Source organism: Bos javanicus, chromosome 19 (genome assembly GCF_032452875.1).
Source record: "Bos javanicus breed banteng chromosome 19, ARS-OSU_banteng_1.0, whole genome shotgun sequence".
Classification (NCBI taxonomy): Eukaryota; Metazoa; Chordata; class Mammalia; order Artiodactyla; family Bovidae; genus Bos; species Bos javanicus.
This window is the reverse complement of record NC_083886.1, coordinates 51,504,353-51,529,947: the sequence shown is the minus strand read 5'-3', so window position 1 is coordinate 51,529,947 and position 25,595 is coordinate 51,504,353. Positions and strand designations below refer to the sequence as shown.

Below are 25,595 nucleotides of genomic sequence, written 5' to 3'. Positions count from 1 at the left end.
TTGCCACCACTGGCCTGGCCCAACTCTTCACCTGACCATGAGATCAACATGATGAGCCTATGGCATGGATCAGCATGCATGCTCTGGACTCTACTGAGGTCCAGAAGTTCTACTGAGTTTTTCTCATTTTCTTATTCTTTTTGTTTTTGCCCTTTGGACTTTTTCTTTAGGGGTTTTAATGTTCTTTTTTATACTGTTCTACATGTCTTCATTTGTTTCCTCCAAATTTTCCAAATGCTTTCCCATCATATTATATCCTCCACCACCACCACCACCCCACCCCACACACACACAGCCAAACCCAGTCCCTGGGCAGTGACAATACAGAGTCCTAGCCACTGGACAGCCAGGGAATTCTCCCCATCATATATTACTTTTATAGGAAGGATGACAAGTATTATCATAGAAATGCTTAAAAATGTCAAGAATCCTGAACTTCAGTAAGTTTAGAAAAAATTTTGATTACTTCAGTACTTTTTTTTTTTTAACTTTAATACAGGATGATTCAAAGCCACCTTATTCCTATGCACAATTAATCGTACAAGCGATTACAATGGCTCCTGATAAACAGCTCACCCTAAATGGAATTTATACGCACATCACAAAAAACTATCCCTACTACAGGACTGCGGACAAGGGCTGGCAGGTAAATCCTTTTCAGTTTGTTATTAAATGTTTCTGTTACATGTTTTGTATATGCTGGTTGACAGCTGAGAGGGGCATGGAGTGGCTGTGTATATAGCTGGGGCGTAGGTAACATGAGATGAGTGAGGGTCTCTGGTGCTGAGGGAGCAGGAGTGTCAAGGCCTGCTGTGGCCACGCTCTTTCTGACCTTCTTAGCACATGGTAGAAGGAATAGTGGCTCTGAGGAAACCTCAGCCCTGTTGCTTGCCGTCATGGTCTTCACGGATGGGAAAGGCATGGGTGGTTTGAGATGTTTCTCTTGGACCAGTGAGGGAGGGAGAGTTAGAAATCCTGCCTATCCTTTACTTTGGTGGTCTTCTGTCTTCCTCATTGACTTCTGAAGACGTACACAGCTTTTTGAATTTTGCACAGAGATGGTTTTCAAACTGTTACTGAGGAGCCCTTTCTTCAAAAGATGCCTCCTCCAGGTAGCCAGTGCACAGAACATGAACACAGTGCTCCTGAGCTGGGGCGCCTGCCTGCTGGTTGACTTGCACTCACAGCCTATTCCTAGGCTGTCTGTGAATCTGGGTCTCCTCAGAGGACATTTGGAAGTCGGTGCATAGTATTTCCATTGTTTAGCTTTTTAATTTAGTTTTTCAACCTCTGCATCATATATGTTTTTCCTCCTTGTGTGTGTGCGTGTGTAGACATTTACTAGGCAGTTAGTAGAGCCTCACTAATTCAGACAGTATAAGAAAGGGTAAGTTTGAAGTGTTGAACAGTAAAAGCATATCAAAAGAGAGAAGAAATATACATTTAAAAATTTTGAATTCGTTAAGTAATCAGGAATGGCCACAGAATTCCTTCAAGTCTTAATGAGTACATTATTCTTTGACAAGTACATCTGTTGAACCATAACCACAATCAAGTAATATGGCCAAGGGTTGGGGGGTGAGCCATTTTCTGTTTAATGGAGGGTAAAGACTTTTTTCTTCTATCTGCAGATCTATAAACATGTTATGATAAAAATCCTGACTATTTTCCTTTGTAGAGGGTCTTTGGTCTGTAAAGGCTACTCCCCTGGGCTGGAGCATCTGTGTCCTGCCCGCCTTCCTGTTCACAGCCGGGTGGCATTTCCTAGTTGGCCATGAAGGAAATGCTGGCTCGGGAAAAACACTTGCATATTCAGCTACCTGGCAGGTCCCTTAAGATGATGTACAGTAAGTCCCAACAGTATTTACTACCATATTTTAATCTGCAACAATGAGGTTGTGCTTCTAAGAAAATGTTAAAGGAAGCAGAGGCAGACAATAGTCTGTGTCCATGGAACACAGCTTCCTGTGCACGGGCAGGTGAGGTCTCACATAGTGTCTTCAGTGAGTTCCACGCAGCTCACTGTGTGTAGAATTTTGATAATTTGAAATGTCAGTGAGCTGGGCTGTAATGGAAGTGTTTCTGAAAAACCTGGCCAGACTTTCAACATTCTGTTTCCCTCCTGGTTGTATTTCCTGTGCTTTGTAGCATCCATTTATGCGAGAACTGATACTGTGCATCACAAGGTTTTCTTGTTAAAGGCTGAAGGGCAACCTATTCCTGGCTTTAGTCTCCTGGGGAGTGAGTCAGGTCAGGAGGGGCTGTGGTCACAGAGAGGTGAGGCCCACGGAGGTGAACCCTAAGCACAGATTGCTGCTGGCTCCTAAATTGACTTCACAGCCTGCTTAGAACTGAGAGTTACAAACTGTCAGTAACACTTTTTATTGAAACATCTTCTTTTCTGCCCAGAAAAAGGTCATAAGGATGACTGTGCCTCTTGCCTGTGAAAGGCTGCTCCCGAGACACTGTGCACCTGCTCCGGTTGTTTCAGCGGGAAATGCCTTTTCCTGCTCCAGCCCTCTTTAGTTTATGGTCGTGCACGCAGGTTCCTGTCCTCAGCAGTCCTTGCTGTCCCCAGCAGGCCTGCTTGTGTCCTTTTCTGTCATTGGACTCAGCTGCTCATCCTGAGGGACTGCACTTGCAGTCTCTACACAGAAGGCTCATTCCTGTTCCCTCTCTCCTAGCTGAAAACAAAGGGAGTTTTGCAACCTTGTTTCATAAAGGACCCAGATCCTTTTTCTTATAAGGAAAAAAAAAATCCAACTGTCAACCAAAACAGCACATTTTTCAATTGGGGGTTTGCAGACTGCATCCTGCCACCCCCAGTGGGTCAGAGGCGTCAGCAGTGCTGTGCTTCTTAGAGCTTGAATCCCTCCCTCTACCTCAGTTTCTAAGATGACGTGTGTGGACTCTTCCCACTATACCAATCCTGAGCACTTAATGGAAGCCCATGGCTCCTTTATGTATTTTGCAGTCTACCCATGGCAAAGCTTTTTGATTAATCTGGAGCAAATTTGATGGTAGAGCAGGATGGTCTGAATAATGCCACTAGCTGGGGAGATGGCATATTTATCTACTTTGGTTGCCTGCTTATGCCAAAATGTTTTATTTTGTTATGACTTATAATTTTACCCTACCCAGAACAGAGGTGTTTGTTGTGCCTGAGAAGTTTGAGAATTCTGGTTTTCTTGGCCCCTCAAAGGATCAGAGCTGGTTTCCGAGAGTCGAGGGAGTGACTTGTGCTCACCTGCACCCTACACATTGGACTCTCCTTTAGAAAGTTCTTCCTGTAAATTTCTTTACAAGTTCTTACTACACAGAGTACACACTGGCAAGTGCTCAGTGCTGAGTGGGGCTAACAGACAAACTGCGTTCTGGGCAGGAAGGCTGGAAGCCTCAGGGAGGGCAGTACAGCAGGCACAGGTGACCGGCCCTGTGCCCTTCCCTCCTCAGCTGGGTTTTGGGAAGCAGTCTCTACTGGGGAGAATTTGGAGGAAAGAGTATGTGCAAAGTATTGCAGATCTTTTCTTCATATTTGATTTTAAATAATAGCCCACCTTTTCTCTGAATACTTCATAACAGTCTGAGTCACTGGAATCAAATTAGTGTGGTCTTAATTTGTGTAGCTTGATTTGATTAAATTACGAAGGCCTTTACTTACCTTAGAAATACAATTTCTGTGTATGTGTTAAATATTTCTTAATACCTCATCATATTTTCTAGAGTCTTGTTGGCTGGAGAATCACAGGTGACCATTAATTGGGCTCATTTGTCTGTGGGAACATTGTCAGAGTGGAGAATTTAGGCCCTCTTTTGATGGTGCAGACTGGGTTCAGAACAGAAAATAACAACTCCCTGACCTAAGAACTGACCATACAGCTTGTGGTGGTGTGAGGGGTAACAGCTGCTGTGTTGCTGACCTGGTCCTGACCTTTGTCAGTGAGTAGAAGCCCTAGCACCCCAACCCCTGAAGTAGTGTTTCCTGCCTTCAGATTCCCACTGTGCTAACTAACCTCCCTTTCTCCTCCTGACAACATGAATGTGAACCTGCTTCCCAGTCAGTGCAGTTCCCGCCTTCACATGGGGCTCAGCACCGCCCTGGTCACGTGTCACCCAGCAAGGTGGCTAGGCAGTCACTTCTGAGCTCCTGTCTGATTGCCGGCTTCCTGTGGTGCAGTCCAGAACTCTGGACCCTCAAATCCAGTTCACAGTGCAAGTGTCCTCCACTCATTTTCTGGGCTGGCTTTTCTCAGTCTTTTTTCTTAGGATCTGCCTTCTACTCCACACTCAAAAGGTCTGAGTGCAGACAGAGGATTGCCTTCTCTGTCTTGATGGGGACACCAATAATAGATTTGATTTTCTGGAGGGATTTGTCAGTAGGTCTTGGTTGATTATCAGCCAGACTCTGTAATAAAACATCATAGCAAGTATCTTTGTGATTATGGAAATATTCTGAATCTAATATAATACATCTCCTTCTAAACAGTCTCACAAATCAGACACAGCCTAGCCTGTCCCTTCATCTTGCCAGTGAGATGACTGACGTCCATAGCTGTTGGTGGTTTGTTGTGGCCTGTGACTGGTGTGGTTCTTGAATAGTCCCTTAGATTGGTTGCAAAGTAGTATTTGACTTATTTGGATTTCTGAGCCACCTCTGGCAATTCAGAATTTTAGGTTATGGCTGGCAGTTCTCTTAGAAAGTTAATTGGAGAACTTAGAAATAACTTTTTAATAACCCAGAATTTTAGTTTGAGTTGAAATTTTAATAATTTATTAATTTTCAACTTAAACACTAATGTAAGTGCACAAAATGATCTGAATGCATGACTTCCATCCAGCTTTTCTTTGAGCTTTTGGAGGTCTCCAATTTGGGTGCAGCAGAGAGGTCTCCTCAAGTCATGTGTAAACTGTGAGCTGAGTTTTTTGTAATAGAAGAATGGACTTAGGAATTGAGAAAGTTTCTCCATGTGCTTCATGAGATATTTTGCAGATCAAAGTATATGGAAGTTCTTTGACTAGAAGATGGTGTCAATAATATTTCTCAAACTTTGGCTCATTTTTTTTCTCCTTTGCTGGTTTGCCGAATACCTTATAGCGGATTAATTCATTTTAAAAGCTGTGATGGATTGTATAAGTTAATTTTGTACTGATAAAAAAAAAATTTTTAAGGGATGGCTGTTCTCGACACTGTTCATCTCCAAAAGGAGAGAGGTCACAGTGATGGCCCTTGATTTCCTACCTGGTAAAAAGGTAGAAGCTGATGCTTTCCCATTGGAAGTAGCCTCTTTACGTGTGGTATAGATTTCTCTCCCCTTCTCCATGCCCCAGTTCCCTTCCTTGCCTGCCGGTGCCCACCCTGCCATGCTGTTGACAGTGCCCCATGTCCTCTGTAGAAGCTGCCTGGCAGCCTCTGAGTGGTCATGCCCACAGCTCCTCCTGCACTTCGGGGAGGGCCGGTTTCTTCCAGCACAGAGCTACAGGACCTTTTCAGGGCACTAAAACTGGGGCACACTTTTATTTCTCAGCAAAGAAATATATGAATTCTACGTATTTTTTTATGTTTCATAGAATTCAATTCGCCACAATCTCTCTCTGAATCGTTATTTCATCAAAGTACCACGTTCCCAGGAAGAACCAGGCAAAGGCTCATTCTGGAGGATAGATCCTGCCTCTGAAAGCAAATTAATAGAGCAGGCTTTTAGGAAAAGACGGCCTAGGGGCGTGCCTTGCTTTAGAACCCCTCTGGGACCGCTCTCGTCTAGGTAAGGAAAAAAGACAAACAAAAAGACCTCTCTTAATGATCAGTGGATTTACCTTTGATGTATTGGTAAATTTTCCTTTTGAAAATGAAGGAATTACCAAATGCATTATGATTAAATGTTGGGCTGGGGATTTGGGAAAAAAAAGAAGTGTTGGATGCCTCTCATGTATTTTTGTTTCTAGTGCTAAAACAATTCAGATTATAAAGTTTTATTTAAATTGTATTCCTGTGTAGCATTGTTGCTTCATTGAATGAATATTGTCAATATGATGAGTTGGCAATATGACGATGCCATGTTGATAGTTTCTTCCTTTTCCTTGGCATGTGAGAAGCTCTTTAAAGCTACATCTTTGCTGTTTCATTTTTAGCTTCATTAATAGTTACTCTGCGTTTTTAAATGAGAAAATAATGACTATAATGTAAGCCTTGAGACCCAGCCAGCTCCACTTACAGGCTGCCGGCTCCTGCTGCCTGGCTGTGGGTGGGAGCTGCTTAGAAAGGCAGCCAGTCCTGCCCCACACTGCGTGGCCCATGCTGGGCGTGGAGCAGCAGCGTCCTGCACACGGTGGCTCTGTCCCAGCCGTGCCAGCCTTGCTGAGTGTCTGTCTCGGGTCACAGGCGTCACACAGAAAGTAAGACTTAACAACTGTAGTTGGTTGGCAGAAGACAAATGACACCCCTTTTTGCAATATACACTTACTAAAAACAACAGGGCAGCTTAATGAGTGCTTTATCGTAAAAATCCGTTGTCTTCTTTTTGGTCGTACAGAAGTGCTCCAGCCTCTCCCAATCATGCTGGAGTGCTGTCTGCTCACTCCAGTGGTGCCCAGACCCCTGAGAGCCTGTCCAGGGAAGGTTCACCAGCCCCTCTGGAGCCTGAGCCTGGTGCCTCACAGCCCAAACTCGCTGTCATCCAGGAGGCGCGGTTTGCCCAGAGTGCGCCAGGTAAGATGTGCAGAGGGCAGGTGTGGTGGGAGAGGGATGGTCAGATGAGCATGCGAGCCAGAGGCCTTGAGCCTTTGAACCTTGTGCCTGATAGGCTCTGAAAAGCTAACTGCACCGTGTTCTTTTTTTTTTTTTTCCTAATCAGTTAACGTTCTTTTGTGACTTTTATGTGTAGGTACCTGAAGAATTTTAGAATTAACCTGTTTCTCAATTGTTTCATCATTCATAAGTCTATGAAAAAGAATTCCCTCAAAAAGAAATAACATAAATTAGACAAAGTAGACACTGTCAGGAAAGAAATGTCTATTTAGTAGGTAGGTGAATGTTTCCTAGTGTACATACAAAGTCATAATGTGGAATAAAAATGTGTGCCCTGGGGAATTAAAAAAAAGTAATGTGAAAATGTGTTCAAGGTAATTCTGTTATGTTCCTACTTGGTTGGCAAAATGTGCATTTTGATATTTTGGAGTTCCTGGCCATGCTGGCAACAACCCCTGCCAGCCCCCATCTGTAGTTCCTGCTGCTGGAGCCCAAATGCCCAAACCCGAAAGAGCAGAGGCCGGCAGAGCTGCTGGCGGACAGCTCTCTCCATGCTTCCTGCTTCTCCACGCCTGTCATAAGATGGAGACTTCGATACCAGGGAGCACGGCCCCCTCCTTCAGCCCTCGTTGGGCAGCTCCTTCCCGTATCCTGTGTTGATGTTTTCTTTTTCATGAGGAGAGAACTGTGGGAAGAAGTGTTGTAAGAAATCTGAACAGGGACATCCCTGGCGGTCCCGGGGTTAAGACTCCACACTTCCACTGCAGGGAGCATGGGTTTGATCACTGGTTGGGGAACTAAGATCCCTCGTGCCATAAGGTGTGGCCAAAAAAAAGAAAATCTGAACAAAGCAGAGATTGCATTTTTAGCAGTTAGATATACATTAACTATCCCCATTAAATATGTCATTTCTTTCATTGTGAACGACTGCATTATTACCAGATGAAAGGGGCCACCACCTGTTTTCTTAAATCAGCCTGTAGGTTGCGACTAAGGGGTCAGTTAGTTGGTTCGGGATACCTGAGCCTTACCTCTGCTCCCGTCCTCGGCAGGTTCACCTCTGTCTAGTCAGCCTGTCTTAATCGCCGTGCAGCGACCACTGCCACCGACGATCAAGCCTGTCACCTACACTGTCGCCGCCCCTGTGACGACCTCGACTTCCCAGCAGCCCGTGGTGCAGACGGTTCACGTCGTCCACCAGATCCCAGCGGTGTCCGTCACCAGCGTGGCTGGACTGGCCCCAGCAAACACATACACCGTCGCAGGGCAGGCTGTGGTCACTCAGGCAGCTGTGCTGGCCCCCCCGAAGGCGGAGCCACAAGAGAATGGAGACCACAGAGAAGTAAAAGGTGAGCAGCAGCAGCAGTCACTTTGGGCAGTTTTTCAAGCTTTTAAAAACCTGCCAGCCTTGTTCACCTGAGCCTTGCTAACATGTTACGTAACGTTGTGCTAGAGCAGGGATGTTTGCCACCTGGTTTGCTTTACTTTAAATTAGTGAGAGTTCTGTAAGCTACCCAGTAATATTAGTTGATTTCAATTTTTTTCTCTTTTCTTTGAATTTAGTGAAAGTAGAACCTATTCCTGCGATTAGCCATGCCACAATAGGTGCTGCTGGCCGGATCATTCAGACGTCACAGACCACCCCTGTCCAGACGGTCACCATCGTGCAGCAGACACCTCTAGGTCAGCACCAGCTTCCAATAAAAACTGTAACACAAAATGGGACTCACATGGTGCCAATCCCCGCCGCTGTCCACGGCCAGGTGAACAATGGTAAGCAGTGTCCTCCGTGGGTAACTGGGTGCCAACAACGTGAGTGAAGGTCCTCTGCTTTCCTTTTATGAAGCGTGGTGTTCAAAGTTTTCATTCTATTACAGTCTCATTTTTATTTTTTCTGAAGAAATGTTTGCATTTCTAAACTATTGGAAACGGAATAGGAAGTAGCTGGGAAGTAGCTGTGGGAATTGGCTCCCATGTAATTCTCATTGGAGGCGCTATCTGAAGAGGAAAGCATTTCTAAGTACCTAGAGAGATGAAAACACTCCCGCCTTTCGTAGCCATCTAGGTGTGGCCTCGAAACAGCCTGGCAGCTGGATGGTGAACCCTAACTTCGTACTGCCCCCTGGGGGCATCCCAGCTGACTCCAGAGGCAGTGCCCTCCCCTGGCGCAGGGGCTGCTTGAGAGTATCTGAGGGCGGAAGACGGTCTGATGTGCTCTTTGTTCTGAAGGCCCTCAGGAGCCCTGTTGACGTGGCTCCCCATGGATGTTCTGACATAGATGAGCTTAAGGGAGCTTGGCTTTTAAATCAGAAAACAGAGAACCTCCTTCCATCCAGTTCCACAGAGCAGTGTGAAGGGTAGGAGTCCGGCTGGCTATTGAGTCAACTCAAGATTTGTGGGTCCTTGGAGCTTGTGTTCAGACATCTTAGCAGTGGGTTTTCACTCAGGTGTGTGCAGTGCGTGCTGTCCACAGTGTGGGCTGTTGCGATTCAGCTGCAGGACCTCAAGCAGTAGAATCAGAAGCTATTGGCTCAAACTAGCTCTCTGTGCCCAGAGATAGTTTCTCTGAAAGAGGGGGGGGTGGGAACAGAAGGCTTGATTGTGTTGACCTCTGAATCCTTACTGAGTGAGCTATTAAGGGATGGAGACCTAGGACACCTCATGTGATTCCACTTGCCCCTGCTCCTCCCTGAATTTAATAGAGATCTGTAGGCAGATCTCTATTGTAACATTACAGACAAGATCTGTAATGTTTTCTAGGGAGGATTAACCACTGAGAGTTTTTTGTTTTTAAATAATGGATAACATGCCACCTGTGGATAAATTGGGAAATTTGCAACCAGTTGCCCATTTAAAATGCTTTCTTCCTCAAGCCATGTGTCTCCTAAGTAAGAGTTGCTCAGGCCTCATTTTTCTTTGCTCTGTGAATTAACTTCATTGTCACAGGTGGTTCAGATGTGGCAGACCTGGTGACCCTTGGCGTGGCTGGGAGCAGATGCTGTTGAGGTGGACGGTCCATTTCTGGTCTGAGCTGTTCCTCTCTGTTTTAAGTCATGAAGACATGGTGTGGGCCAGTGATTCCCAGACATCATGTGCCTTAGAATCACTCAAGGGCTCTGTCCCAGAGTCCCCAGTTGAGCATATCTGGCCTGGGGCTCAAGAATGTACATTTCTCATGTGTTCCAGACCTTCCAAGAAGCACTGCACGTCAGGAACCTTTTATGTCTACCTAAGGAGTTTAAAAAACGGAGTGCCCCTTTCACATATTTAAATTGGTATCTAAAATTTTTCTTCGTAAATTTAATAAGCAAGGAATTAAATTTTCCACTATTAAAAATACTGATGTTTAATTTTTATTACTACTGTTTTTCACTGCATATTGCAGCTTGCAGGAGCTTGGTTCCCTGACCAGAGATTGAACCCTCTCCCTTAGCAGTGAAAGCACAAAGTTCTAACCACTGGACCACCAGGGAATTCCCATTACTGATGTTTTAAAATAACACATCATTCTTTTAAATGTGCTCCTGGCTCTGAATCCTGTCCTGATTTGATACCCACTTTCCCATGTGGCTCAGCTGGTAAAGAATCCACCTGCAATGTGGGAGACCTGGATTCGATCCCTGGGTTGAGAAGATCCCTGGAGAGGGGAAAGGCTACCCACTGCAGTATTCCGGCTGGAGAACTCTGTGGGCTGTATAGTCCACGGGGTCGCAGAGGTGGACACGACTGTGGAGAGCTCTGTGGGCTGTATAGTCCACGGGGTCGCAGAGGTGGACACGACTGTGGAGAGCTCTGTGGGCTGTATAGTCCACGGGGTCGCAGAGGTGGACACGACTGAGCGGCCTTCACTTCTCACTTCACCCACAGACCAGCACACGGATAGGCGGGCTCACGCGTCCTCATGGCTAAGTCCCACGCCCCGACGGATTTCGTGCTAATGCCATATACTTATGATTGAATGTCATTTACTGAGTACGTCTTTTCTCTGCAACAGCAAAATGTAGAAACATTAAAGATTTAATTATCTGTGACTATAAGGATTCACTTACCCATTGTTGTAACTGAGGAATTGATCAAAACCAAAATTCGGTTCAGTTCAGTTGCTCAGTTGTGTCCAACTCTTTGCGACCCCATGGACTGCAGCATGCCACACCTCCCTGTCCATCACCAACTCCCAGAGTTCACTCAGACTCATGTCCATTGACTCGGTGATGCCATCCAACCATCTCATCCTCTACAGTTCCCTTCTCCCTCCGCCTCCAATCCTTCCCAGCATCAGGGTCTTTTCAAATGAGTCAGTTCTTTGCATCAGGTTGCCAAAGTATTGGAGTTTCGGCTTCAGCATCAGTCCTTCCAAAACCAAAATTTTAATTCTTTAAAAATTGTATTTGGGAGTTCCCTTGCAGTTTAGTGGCTGGAACTCTGAGCTTTCACTGCTGAGGGAGCAGGATCAGTCCCTGGTTGGGGAACTAAGATTCTGTAAGCCGCACAGCATGGTCAAATAAATCCATTTATTCATTCATTCATTTTCAGTAAAGATGCATTTCTCAATACATCTGGGCTTTAAAGAAAAACAATTATTATACTGATGATTGCTGCTGGCAACAGGAAGCAAAGTGCTGGGTCAGCCCTCACAGACATTGTTCCTACTTAGAAGAAGGAAGGATAGAAGAAATGCTGAAACTCCTTCCAGTTTTAGTCATCTTTCAGCAAAAACTATTTTAAATTATCTGTTAGTGGCAAATTTTATTGGTTCTCCGTCAGTTTCGTCTCACTTGGTCCAGAAGAGTTTGCTACCTAGGCAGTAGTAATTGGGGTTCACAGTGCCAGTGTTTCCACTCTTCCTTTGTTTCAGGCTCCATCTTGACATTTTCATTCCCAGAACCAGCACAGTTGAGTGGCTTTAGAGAGAGGGGCTGTTAAGAAAGGGGAGGAGGGAGGAGGTGGCAGATCAGCTTTAGGAAGATTGTATGGGCAAGTGGAGATGGTGGTTTTCCTGAAAACTGGTGTTGGGTGGATGCTGTGTGACCCAGCTGTGGCCTCTTTTTCTCTTGGAAATCACTCTTGAGAAAGGGAAGTAGTGCCTGTTACTAATGAATTTTGAAAACCAGAAGGTTTGATATTTTAACTTTTTATTGTGGGAAATGACAGACATTCTGGAAATCAGGTCATAGCCAACCTTGTTCATATTCCCCACCTGCCCTGTCTGCTCCCACCCAGATATGTCATTCCCTGTTTGAGCATGCATCTCTAATAAAAGATAAGAACTTTCTTTTAATACATAAGCACAATACCATTATTATAGTTTTAAAAATAAAATCTTTTCTCCTTAGGATTCAAATCATATGTACTTTTTAAAAATTGTGGTAAAATATACATGCAAAATTTACCATTTAAAAGTATGCAGTTCAGTGGCATTAAGTACATTGACAGTATTTTGAAGACATCACCTCTAACTAGTTGAAAAGCGTTTTCATCACCCCAAAAGGAAACCTCATACCTGTTAAGCAGTCACTCCTCACTCCCCACTTGCCTTCGTCCCTGGTGACCACTAATCTAGTCTGTCTCTGGACTTACCTGTGCTGGGTGTTTCCTGTAAATGGAATCATAAGAACTGTGGCTTGTGTTAACTGGCCTCGCTGCTGTTTTGAGGTCCATGCATGCTGCAGTGTGGTCGGTACATCATTCCCAGCTGAATGTTTCCATTTTGTTTACTCATTCATCAGTTGGTGGGCATTTGGGTTGTTTCCACCTTCTGGCTATTTGGAATAATGCTATGGCATTCGTGTAAAGTATTGGTTTGAATCCTTGTTTTCATTTCTTTTGGGTATATACCTAGGAGTGAAATTGCTGAGTTATATGGTAAATCTGTGTTTACTTTATTGAGTAGCCATCAAACTGATTTCCACAACAGGCACAGCAATTTAACATTCCATCCTCAGTGATGTATAAGGGTTCTATTTTTCATTCTCACATGATGTTTTTCCTTTTATTTTTGATCATGGTCATCTTAATTGTGGTTTTGATGTGCGTTTCCTTCATGACTAATGATGTTGAGCATCTTTTCATGTGCTCGTTGGTTATAGCATCTTTGAAGAAATGTCTAAATCCTTACACTCTTTTTTTCTAAAGTGGGTTGTTTGTCTTTGTTGTTGAGTTATAGGAACTCTTTATATATTCTAGATACTAGGTCCTGATCAGATACAGGTATCCCCTGCTATCCAAAAGTAGAGTTCCCATGAAACCTGAGAACATGTCTAGCTAACGGATGTACAGAATGAGTCAAGATAGAGCAGAAATGCTCACAGACACAGTTGAAAGCTCTGCTGTCCTGATGCTGAGATGGAGTGTGGTTCCTGGGGAGGAGTTCGGCGGCGCCGCTCACTGCTTGAGGCGCTGCCGCCTCTAAGGGCAGAAACAAAGTGGAAAAACAAGTGTGCACGTTGCTCGCTGCAAACAAGTGGTGAACGGTAGTTTGCTTTTCCCCTTTCTCCATAGGAGTGAAAATCCTCTTTAGATTTCTTTCCATTAGCGAAAATGGGTAGTGATGTCGCTATTTCATAAAAGCAAAGTGGCATAAAGGAAACTTTTACAGAAGGGTGTAGGGAGGATACTTGTATATGATTTGCAAATATTTCCTTCCATTCAGTGAGTTTGTCTTTTCACTTTCTTGGTAGTATCTTCAATGCACACAAGCTTTTAAGTTTGATTAAGTCAGTTTCTTTTCCCTTTCATTACTTGTGCTTTTGCTGAGAAGAATTCATTGCCAGACCTTAGGTCATGAAGACTTACACCTTCCCTGTGTTTTCTTCTACTAAGAGTTTTATAGTTTAGCTCTTACATTCAGATCTTTGATCTATTTTGAGTTAATTCTCGTATCTCATGCAAGCACCTGTTTTTATATTTTGCATGTGGAGATCCAGTTTTCCCAGGACCACTTGTTGTAGAAACTGTCGTTTGCCCGTTAAATGGTCTTGGCTCCGCTGCTTTGACCTCAGATATATGAGTTTATTTCTGCTGGTTCTCTTTCATTGATTTGTGTGTCTGTCCTTAAGCCATAATCACACTGTTTTGGCTGCTGTATCTTGGTAGGAAGTTTTGGGGTCAGGAATTATGAATTTTAAGATCAGCCTTTCCAGTTCTGGGGGGAAATATTGGAATTTTGATAGGATTGCATTAAATCTGTAGATTGCTTTGGGTACTATTGCCGTCTTAACAGTATTAAGTTCCCTCATCCTTGAGCATGAAATATCTGTCCATTTATTTAGGTCTTCTTCAATTTACTCAACAGTGCTTTATAATTTTCACTATAGAAGTCCTACAGTGTTTAAGTCTTGGTTAAAATTCTTCCTATTTCTTTTGAATGTTTTTCTAAATGGAATTGTTTTCATAATTTTCTTTTGAGATTGTTCATTGCTACTGTATAGAAATACAACTGATTTTTTTGCATGTTGATCTTGTACCCTGCACAGGGTTTTCTTTATGTGGATTTGTTAGAATTTCTATATATAAAGATTACATCGCCTGCCAGTAGAGGTAGTTTTACTCCTTTCCCACCTGGATGCCTTTTATCTCCCTTCCTGCCCGGCTGCCCGCAGGACTTCCCGTACAGTGTGGATTAGTGTTGGCAAACGAGCGTCCAGTCTCTCAGCACTGACGCTGTCTAACTGTGGGTTACCACACGTGTTATTATATTGTCCTTTAGTCTGTCAAAACAGTGTATTCTGTTAGTTGATTGTATATGTTGAACCACCCTTTCATTTCCAGGATAAATCTCACTTGGTGATGGGGTGTGATCCTTTTAATATGCTATTGAATTCAGTTTGCTAGTGTTTAGTTTGAGGATATTTATATCCGTATTCATCAGGGATATTGGTTTGAGTTTTCCATATGGTCTTCGGCTGGCTTTGGTATCTGGTAGTGCTGGCCTCATAGAATGAATTTGGAAGTCAGGCTCAGGCCATTGTGTATTGGAACCTCTTCTTGGCACTTTCTGGGGCCAGTCATGCTGCTCCAAAAAACCCAACATGCTGTGGTCACTTCTCAGCCTCTTCTGCACTGGACCACAATTCTGGTCACAGATATTCAGTCCATCTTTGTGGAGAGTCTGCTGCCCTTGACCTCCAGCTTGTGGGGTGGTGGTCTTGGGAAGAAAGGAGTCTTGACCCTGCTGACAGTGTTCCCCTGTGACCAGCATTTCACTCGTCATCCTAAAGAGCCTCTGCTATGCTCACAGGTACTGTTCCTGTCTCACAAAACTGGCCCTGGCTGGCCTCCAGCCTGTGTTTCGCTGGGTCCAGGTCCTGGTGCTGAGGAAGCAAAAGCGTTCTGTGGAAACCTGGGCTGTCTGCCCAGCGGTGTGCTCTTTTAGCTCCCCCGGCCTCCTCCTCCAGGAACCACGTGTAGGTTGTGGTTGCAGCAGGCAGGGCGCCCACTGGACCAGCATGACCTTCTGCTGGTGCACGGGCAGGAGCTGCCTGGACTTGGGCCAGGACTTGGGGGCACAGCCAGGTTAGCACTGAGGCAGCACCACCTCCAGGGCAATATTCTGCCTCTCCCTGCAGCACCTGCCCCGTGTGAAGCTGCTGCTTGGCAGGACCCCTGGGAGGTAGTCCCACACACGCACTTGAGCCTCCGTACTTGGATGCCATGTTTGCAGATTTCTTGCAGATCGCTGAAATTTACTTATAACTCCCAAGTCGACACTGCGCTTTCACAGTCCTTTGCAGGCTTGTGCAGAACAGCAAGGTATTTGAGTTTGGCATGCTGGCTCCCAGTAGAGCAGGTTGTGGTAGCGCCCATCTCCTTGTTTCAGCTCCTGCTATGAACATGTGTCTTTCCCACTTTTCTTTCTTTTTTAAAATTATTTTATCTTTGGATGCGTTGGGTCTTTGTTGCTGCATGGGCTTCTCTCTAGTTACTACGAATGGCAACCGCTTTCTGGTTATGGTGTGCTGGCTTCTCTTTGCTGTGGTGACTTGTTGCAGAGCACGGGCTCCAGGGAGTGGGCTTCAGTAATGGTGGTGCACAGGCTTAGCTGCCCCACGGCACGTGGGCTCTTCCCAAAGCAGGGATTGAACTGGTGTCCCCTGCGTTGCCGGGCAGGTTGACTACTGGACCATCAGGGAAGCCCCCACTGCTGCTGAGGGCCGTGTGTCCCATGTTTTGTGCTTCCTGGTGGAGGTTTTGCTATTTAAAGCGGGCTCCTGGCCTGGTTCTGAGAAGGCCTGGGGTGTTCTAGGCACGAAGGTTGTGATGTGCCTCATGGGGAAAATACAGGCATGAGTTCCGTGTTAATGGATAAACAGTATAGGTTAAGTTGTCTTTAATCAAAAAACACATAAGACAGGGTATGTGTCGATCAGCTGATAAGCCCCACCCTGTGTTCCCCCTGAGACAGTGGCTCAGCAGCCGCCAGCCTGATGTCCTGTCTGGTCTGGCTCAGCTCGGGGCTTTGTTTGACTCACAGCTGTGTCAGGCACCTCTTAGGAGCAGCGGTGCTGGGCTGTAGCAGGAAACGTGTCTATGAGTTACACTCAGACAGGAGTGGAGCCTCTGCCTGAGTGGGGGGGGGCATCCCAGGACACAGCCAGGGAACCAAGCAGGACAGTGGACGGGCAGGGAGACCCACAGGGCCAGGCCTGCTGCGGGAAGCAGGCGCACTGGGGGCCAGTGACGAAGAGAGGTGTTTTGGGGGTGTTCACAGCCACAACAAGGCTGCAGAGGACCGGCCTGGAGGCTGTGCCACCATCCAGGTTGTAGCTGCTGGCCTCTGCCTGTATGCGGACTATGCTAATGGATGGGTGGGGAGCGTGGGGGCTCAGGACAGTGCCTGGCGTCCCCGTGAAAGGTGACCCTGGAGTTGAGTCCCCCTCCTGCTGAGGCACCACGTGACTGAGGGCCAGGCACCCCAACAGAAACACAGTGCTCCCCCTGCTGGGTGGGCACCCATGTGGCCTCACAGGGGAGAGTCTCAGTGTAGTGCGTCATCACAGCCGCCCTCCCACCCTTAGAAAAGGAAGCCTGTCTTTCCAGGCAGTTGCCTTGAGCTCTGGTTATTGCCGCCATGGGCACAGGGAGGGCACGTTTTGATGCTTGGTGCTCACGGAGGGGCGGAGAGGTGGGATGAGTCTGGCTGTGAGGCGGGCTCTCGGCCCAGGCCTCAGTCCCAGGCCCACACCTGCGGTTCACCAGTGTGGTTATGGTTGTGCTGTTTCTCCAGCGACTCATTTGGTTTGGATGTGGAGTCCTGGGGCGACACTGCGTATTTAGGTGGCATCCCACCTGCTCGCTGGGCCTAAGTGCCCCTTTGCCGTCTTCCTTCTGAGACTCCTCTGCCCACCCGCAGGCTCCCTTACTGCCCAGGTCCTTTCTTTTCCTGTTACCTTTCTAAGGGTTTCCGGATCAGTTAGTGGAAGACCCTGCTCAGCATGGCCTAGGAACCACACTATGCCTACTTGAGAATCTGGGACCCGGGTCCCCCTACAGCATGCCTCCCATAAAGCAGGCCTTGCTGCCCTGCCCTGCCGCACCAGCCTATTCTTCCAGTCACATAATTTTTTAGGCTTTGACCATTTGTCCTGACCTACCATTAACTTCATTCTGCTCTGAATCATTGCTACATCCTCCTGAAATAGCATTTTTATTCAAGCCAGAGTTTTGTGGGACATCTCCCAAACTCGCCAGGGCTGTGTCTCCACCACGGACTGCGGCAGAGAAGTGTGTGTCCTGCTGGAAGAACCCAGGCTTCGTTGCAGTGCTGCCTCCGCACCACACAGGTCCTTATTCTTGAAAGTGACACAGCAGTCATTCTCAAGAGATGACAGTGGAGATGGCCAGAAGCCCCATGTTAACCAGGTCCAGCTGCGAGTCCCTTTGTTCCCGGAAGACATGATCGTATGAATTTCCCTATACAAAAGCGTACTGGGAATTTAATTGGAATGGTGTTGAATCTGGAAAGGAGGGTGGGGGCACTGGCGTCCTGGCAGTGTTGGAACTCCCCTTTCTTTGACCTCAATGTGTGTTCTCTGGCTTCCCATCTGTTTCATTTTGCAAACTGCCCCCCTGCCCTATCTCTCCACTTAGCTTCAGGTTCCATTTCTTGGGAGGAAATTCTGTAGTCCCCCTGTGCTAGCTAAAGCAATGTACTAGAATACCTAGAGTCATAAAGCTTGGTGTAAACCCCTTATGCTTAGAGCTCTTACGCAGCATGTAGAGCAAACTACCAGGAGCTACTGCAGCATTAACATTAAGTGACCAACATCAGGGAGGCGGGGCAGCACAGTCACTGCTGGGGCCCGGGCACGCTCCTGAGGTGAGGCCGCTGTTCCAGGGTCTTCGTGTGCAGATCATTCTCCATCTGGCCACCTGCTGCCATGGTCCTAAGCCTCCCTTGGGGCCCGAAGGGACTGGATAGGGGGGCAGGGGTCTTCCTGGACAGGATGCTGCCTCTCCAGGTCGCTCTTCCAGCACACACCCTGCCTCACCCCCACCCCTGCTGTGGTAAATAGCCCAGGCCCAGTCTGCCTTCCCACTTGGAGAAAGAGCACTTCTGGTGTGGGATGACCGTCTTCGGTTCATCCCTTGTGGTTTGGTTATGCAGAGCATGAGGCAGGCGTGATCAGAGGTGGTGGAGGCCCTTGTGCCAGCGGGAGTCCAGGAGGAGGAAGGGCCTCTCGGTGATGAAGACCAGAGAGAGGATGGGCTTGGGTGGAGGGGTGTGGGGAAGCCAGCCTAGGGCTCGCTGTAGATCCCTCCCGTGACAGGCTTGGAGCAGGTATGTGGCTCAGATGCAGGCTTAGCTTGCTATACCCCAGTCCCCTCCTGGGCTCGGGCCCTGCATTGAGGAGAAGCCAGCAGCAGCCCCTTGGCCACAGCACTAAAGCCATCTGCTGTGTCCTGCCTCTGCCTCCCGTCCTCCGCCCTCCCCCCTTCAGCAAGGCAGCCCACTACTGGAAGCAGTAAACAGATGCTGTGCGTTCATAGAAAGACTCACTGTTCACACAGTTAGCATGTGGTGGGGTTTCTGATCCCCAGGGGCCTGGCAGGGACAAGCGTCCACCCAGACGCATGGGCTCTGACTCACTGTCTCTCCGCAGCAGCAGCGAGTCCCCTGCACATGCTGGCGACACATGCCTCCGCCTCCGCCTCCCTGCCCACCAAGCGCCAGAACGGTGACCCAGCGGAGCAGCCGGAGCTGAAGCGGGTCAAGACGGAAGACAGCGAGGGTCTCGTCATCGCCCTGAGTGTGGACGCGCCGCAGGCTGCCATGCGGGAGAAGGGCGTCCAGAACTAGCGGCCGGGAGAGCATTTCTCACTTTAACGTCAACTCTGTGGTGCCAAAAGGAGACACTGCCTCTCACCGACGCTCGGAGCGTGTTCCCTCGGTGGGTAGAGGGCCCTGCGGTTGGACTTCACCTCAGCACTGGAAACACAAACCCAGGTGGCCTTAAAACTCCTTAAGTTAAAAGACTGAAGTCACCCCTGAACATCAGAACCACAAACAGCAAAGCCGGGCTCCGGCAGTGTCTCCCCGGCCAGCGTTCAGCTCAGCTCCCAGTCGAGACTCACGGTCCTTCCCAGGGAGGACACGCCCGGTGCGAGCAGACCTGCTGGGCCTGGGCCGGAGCCACCCCACCACCCGCTGCCAGTAGACAAGACAGTATTTTGTTGTTCACATGTGGAATTAGAATATTTTGAGGTGTACTTTCTTTCTTTACAAAATAATGGGGTCTTTGACATTTCAGATCACTCCATTTCTACTCTGGAAATTTTGGAATCGCACAGGACCTTTTGTGTGGATTTCATTTGGGGAGAAGCAGAGCGTAGTTTTGTTTGTTTCTGTCGTTTGTTTTCAGCCTATGGAATGATTTACTTTTGTCTGTCCTGTTTAAGTCAGATGGAACTACTTGACATCTGCAGATTTCCCACGTTAGAGCAGTTACCTGATGAATTTAATCCTCCATTTCCACGTGTAGGACGGACATACAGACAGACACCCCGCGGGCCACTTGTAACCCTGACGGAAAGCGCTGCCAGGCTCCTGGAGCTGCACTTACCCATTTCTCTTTCTTGCTACCTTTTGTTGTTGTTTCTTTGTGTTGACTTTGTCCCTGGCATATTTTCCACTCTAAGTAAAACAAGTCTCCTACGTATTGTGTATGTTTAAAACGACAGAACTGTTACTTCGTCATTTGGAAAAAAGATTCAATCTTTTATCACACGCCTTTTTCAAGCAAAGGTCACAGATTTCTCCGTGACACGTTCACTGTTTTAGGTGCCGTCCCCAGCTCTCGGCATCATCCAACCAGCCGGCCGCCCCGTGATGTTGCGGTTGCCCCCTCACGGCAGGAGCAGCTGCTGGGGTGGAGCAGAAGCTGCCTGTTAACACAAGGGTCTTGGAAGCAGGCACCCTCCGTCCGGTAAGCGTTGGAAACACCTAGGTTGCTTTTTGATTTGTAATAGGAAATTCCCCTCAACCTTTTAGAACTGAATCTAATACTAGCTGATTTCTCTCCTATAAAAAATAAAAGCGAGAGAAAAGGAAACAAGGTGAGAGAATGAAAAGTCGGAGGCCCGCTTGGCCTCAGCCTGCGTTCCTCTGAAAGAAAGCCACTCACCTTTCCAGAGGTTTCTGGGGTCAGAGCTGAGCAGCATGCAAACAGAAAGAGGGCTCTGGCCTTATTGTGAATTTTTAAATGTCATCATCATAACATTATTTATTTAAATGTAGTTATTTTGGTATTTAATTTTTTTTAAAGAGAGGGAAAAAAAAAAACCCGTGTATTTTCCTGGTGGAATGAAATGGCTCAGAATGGTATATTTAGGCAATTTAAAAACATTTATTATTTACCTAAAGACCAAATATGATAAATCTGTTCTAAGTATTGTGTGTCAATCCACGGTATGGAGCTGTCACAATGTTACTGCAGATAATGCATATTAAAATTATGAAATTACTGCACACTAGCTGGATTTATAACTCAGCCATTTAAAAAAATAAAAACAAAACCATCATGTGAATGAGACCACGTGTGTGACAGTAGCAAAATCTAACTTGCAGACTGAAGCACGGACGGATCAGAGCACCTCAGGGCAGCAATCTACATCTCCCAGGCACTTTACAGATACCTTGGAATGTATATTTTTATTTGTCTTTTTACACAGAAGGTTTGCAATTTGAAAAATAATTCAGATGTGATGTGTTCTGTTTGTGGGGTTGGGTCACTCCACTGAGTGCTCCAGACCTGTCAGTCACGGGCCACTGCAGCCCCCTGGCCGTGGGCTCTGGGGAGGTGAGTGGACGCGACCACCTTGGTAGGGAGACGGCTCGGGCGGCGCTGAGCAGGTGCCTCGCGGGTGGCCCAGGAGACGCAGCTCCACCACCATCCTGAAAGGCCTGGTAGACTTTCCCTGTGTAAGCCCCGTCTATCAGTTGATTATTTCTGAGCCTAAAATGTCGACTTTTTGGGTTTGGAGGGATTGATTTCTGCTGGGTTTATAGGTAAGAAAAGTACCCTGTTCTCAAATCTAAAGGGAGAAGGATAGTTTTTGCTGCTGGGAGCTAAAGCATGTCTTTTTCAAAGGCGAGGCGTTCTCTTTCCTTTTTCCTGCTGTCTTGGCTCATTCATTGGCACATAGATATTTAAGAATATCAAGGAAAAGGCAGAGGGAAAAAACATAGATTAACAAACTGCCATGTCCTGGGCAGTTTTTAAAATGTTTGAATTTAGCTGTGAATTCCCTTCAACACCTGGGAGTCACTGAGCTTGTGTCCTCGTGGCCCCACTTGGTGCCTGGCGCTACGTCAGCAGTCACAGTGCACTTCCCTCCCACCCAGTAGTCCACTGGTGGTTCCTAAATGTGTCATTTCAGAAAGTCTCTGCTTTGACCTTTGCCAAACTTCTGAGCTCCCTCAGGGACGACAAACTTCATTTCAGCAGCTTCGCCCCGAACCAGACAGAAATACAAAAAGGAAACTCACACATGATCCAAGTGATGTGGCGTATCCCAAGGTGTCCGTGCATGATTTGGGGTTGATCTTCCTCTCGTGTCAGTAGAGTCTCCACTCAGACAGTTGAGCTCCTTAAATGCATCACCCCCACATCGTCCTCTCCTAGAACAAGAGTAGGCGAGGCCACGGTCGGAAGGGGGCGGGGCGTGTCAGGACTTGGGATTTCTGTGCTATGTGACTACAAGGAGACAAGTGACAATCTTCAAGTCCTAACCTCCACTATTCTAGAAAGGATAGTGGTGATTTGTGTGCAAAGGTTTGAAATTTTAAAAGTACCAAGTTCCTGAAATTCAATAAAATATTTTTATTAATTTTAATTGAATACAGAGTATCATTGTCCTTTTGATAAGCTTAAGCAGGCACTGGTTTTTTATATACTCTTTTCGGAGCACGCCAAAGGCCTAGGTAGCACTGGAGCGCCTGTGCCAAGACACTGCTGACAGCAGCAGAGCAGGCGCCTTGCCTCCACCGGGAGAGAGGGGGCACCGAGTGTCTGCATGGGCAAAGGGAGTTGGGTCACAGGCAGTGCTAACAAAGTCCTGCTGGCTTTTATCCATCCTGTCAGAGTTTTAAAACTAACTTTGAGGTTATGGTGTAGCTCCCATTTCTTCTGATTTGCTCCTGAGCCTGAGATACATTCTCCCGTGAGATGGAAATTGTGTCTAAATTTAGAGGCACACGGGTACTCCAGTCCGCAAGTCACTGTTAGCACTGAGACTGTCCAGCTACTGAAGAGTCTGTGGCACAGATTGCTGATGTCCTAAGGGTTGGGAGGAGGAGGAGGAATACTGAAATGGCGCCACAGAGGCCTCTTTGGGAGATAACTGAAGTTCAAGGACAGAGTTCACAGGGAGTTTTGTTCTTGACATTCATGTCCTAATGTAAAAACAGTTATATTAGCATAAAAGAACTGCTCCTTGTGTACTGACTCTCTTTCCTAACTAACAGAAGCATCCCTAAATATTTTTCGGATCTTTTGTCCATGTTGTATTAATAGATGCTTTAGGATGTGTTAGGTCTTACCTCCCGCTTCTCACTCAGGAAAAGCTACTCCGATAGTTATTAGGATCACCTTGTTGAAGTTAAACTGAGTCAAATAAGAGGGGACAGGTATCTTAGAGAATAACCTACCTTTACCCAAGGAAAAGGTGTTGTAAGGGACTTACCTGGTGGTCACCTGGCTAAGACTCCCAATGCAGGGGGCCTGGCTGCTCTCCTGGTTTGGTCCCACGTGGCAGAACTAAGTTGGCATGCCACGACCAAGACCCGGCGCAGCCAAATTAATTACATACTTCTTAAGAAAGATGTTGAAGGAAGCCTTTAGGTATAGGAAACAATTCAGTTAACTGATAAGAGTTTCTTCATGTAGCAAAAGCCAAGCTATTGGAGGAGGCCCACATTTAGGCCACATTTTGTCTGTAAGGAAGACACTGGGGGGCATTCCCTGGCACCCAGTGCTTAGGACTCCACGCTTCCACTGCCAGGGGCACAGGTTCCATCTCTCGTCACTGAGCTGAGATCCCGCATGCAGTGTGGCGCAGCCCAGGCAGGAGAAAGAAAGGAAGGCGTTGGGGCGTGTCGTGACTCTGTGTGTGGTCACCATACAGTGCGTTGAGGCCTAAGCCTGGGAGGTGAGAGAATCCGTGGTGTGGAGAGGCTTGCACGGTGGCGCAGGCCTTGGTGGAACACTGTGCCAACTTGACTCGTCTCTCGCAGCCTCTCCCTCCACGTTTATGTGCACAGCAGTACAAAATGAGATTTTAACACAGGTCTCAGGTGACCTCTGATGAGGCACAAAATTTCTGATTTTAGAAATGTCCTGAGGTCCCACACTCTGCCCTATGTCTCAACCATTAGCTGAATAAATAAAGCATCTATCATATCTATTCTCTGAAAAAAGAAATAGCAGGAGTATTAAAACCGTAAGAACAACCAGTGTGGTGACTGTTTTCTTGAATTTTTCTTCCCTCTTGTATCTCCTAGTGTCAACTCTAGGACAGCCTGAATGTAAGAGCTGCATCTTAGGAATGAACAGAATACCCAAGAGAAGCCCTCTCCCCCTGAGGAAAGCAGGGACCCCTGTGGGACATGGGGAGGGGAGTCACAAAACTACATTTGTAAGCAGTAGCCCTGGAGGCACTGAGGATTCAAAAGAGGAACTAGGCGAGGGGACTTCTTTCTAGTCCAAAGAAGGTCAGGGAGAGAGGAGGATAGAAATACTTCTCTTTGGCCCCAAGAAGTTTACAACATCACACACAGGCTAAAGCCTGAGCTTTTTAGCCAAAGGCCAGAAAAGGGGATACCTTGGAGACAGGACATTAGAGGAAGACTCCCTAGGGCTAGGTATGGCATTCTGGGCTCACCCTCACCTGCACATGCCTGGAATTGACCTTGAGTAAGCAAAGCAAAGGCTTTATTAATTGAACAAACTCCCATAAAGATTGGCCCCAGATAGCACTGCAGAGCTTGGCAAACAACTAACCCCAAACTACAGCCTACAGAGGGCAGGTCAGCCTGTTTAGTCTGAATCTAGCTAGGTTATTTGCTTAGGAAAAAAAAAAAGTTCTGCATTCACTAGAGGATTTAAACAGGACTCAGATTCATAAAATGAACAATGTCCAGAATGCACAAAATCTCTTTATGCCAGGAAAATCTCTTAAGGGGAAAGAAAGTTAACATGTCAGTTGAAGTATGTTGGAATAATTGGAAAAGGACATTAGCTTTCTATGGCTTTAATTATTGTAACCAAACTCCATGAAGTAACGGCAGATGCTCTTGAACCAAGAGCTACAGAACTTAAAAATAACAAATAATAACAAATAAAAAATCCAGTGGATCAACAGAAAGATGCTTGGAAACAAACCTTAGGCTCAGGGACCTGTGAGATAATATAAAGAGATCTAATATACGCTGGCTTAGTGAATTTCCAGTAAGAGGAGGAAGACATTAATGTTTAAAACAAATATTTTTTAAATTGATGCCTGAAATGTCCCAAATATAATTCTAAAGATTCACAGTTTCAAATAGGATATACCCAAAGAAAAACCCTGTCAAGGCATTACCAGTGGCTATGAAACAAGACATTTTGTCTGGAAAGCAGCCATAGAAAAGTGACTGGTGGCATACAGAGTAACAACAATCTGAATACAAATTTCTCATCAGGAACCATGAAGGCCATAGGCCTAGAAAATTTTCAAAGGGCTGAAAGTAACTGTCAATCTAGAATATTATATCCATAGAAAATATCAGGAGTGCAGATTAAAAGATATTCTTAGATGAAAGAAAATTGAGAGAATTCCTAACCTGTAGAGACGCTCAAAAGGAAATGCTAAAGGACATTCTTCAGGCAAAAAGTAATAGCAGAGAGAAAACTTGGAACTTCAGGAATGAAGGAAGAGATGAACAGAAATGGTAAATATTTGGGGAAATAAAATAGTTTTTCTTCTTAAATACTTTAAAATATCCTAACCTTCCAATGTAAAAGTTTTAACACTGTCTGTCAGGGTTTTCAGTGTCTATACATAATATGTATTGACAAAAGTACAGTATAAAGGAGGAAGGCAAAGGTCTAGACGTCTCTACGTTTCCATATTGAAATGGTGAAACATTCTGAAGTAGACTGAAAAGCTAGCTTTGTGTGCCATAGCCACTGGTGCAATCACTAATAAAGGAAAAATCCAATAGGCAAATTAAAATCGAATGCTAAATTTTTCTTGAAATAACACGAAGGCAGAGAACAGGAAACCAAGGTGGAGGGGATAAGCAAAAAAACAATATGGTAGGATCTTATCAATAATTATATTAAATATAAACAGTCTAAGCATACTCAGAGTGTCA

At 46.2% G+C, this 25,595-nt stretch overlaps 1 protein-coding gene across 1 annotated transcript in view; it reads left to right on the top strand.

Annotated features, from left to right (window-relative positions):
* Window positions 1-22,075, top strand: part of FOXK2 (forkhead box K2) — a 53,079-nt gene extending 31,004 nt beyond the window's left edge. Inside the window, exons 4-9 of the mRNA XM_061392440.1 lie at window positions 500-646; window positions 5,569-5,762; window positions 6,531-6,706; window positions 7,798-8,094; window positions 8,309-8,518; window positions 18,844-22,075. Of these exons, the coding sequence (XP_061248424.1) occupies window positions 500-646; window positions 5,569-5,762; window positions 6,531-6,706; window positions 7,798-8,094; window positions 8,309-8,518; window positions 18,844-19,040 (1,221 nt within the window). The 3' untranslated portion in view covers window positions 19,041-22,075. The remainder of the gene's footprint in view (window positions 1-499; window positions 647-5,568; window positions 5,763-6,530; window positions 6,707-7,797; window positions 8,095-8,308; window positions 8,519-18,843) is intronic.
* Window positions 22,076-25,595: the final 3,520 nt, after the last annotated feature.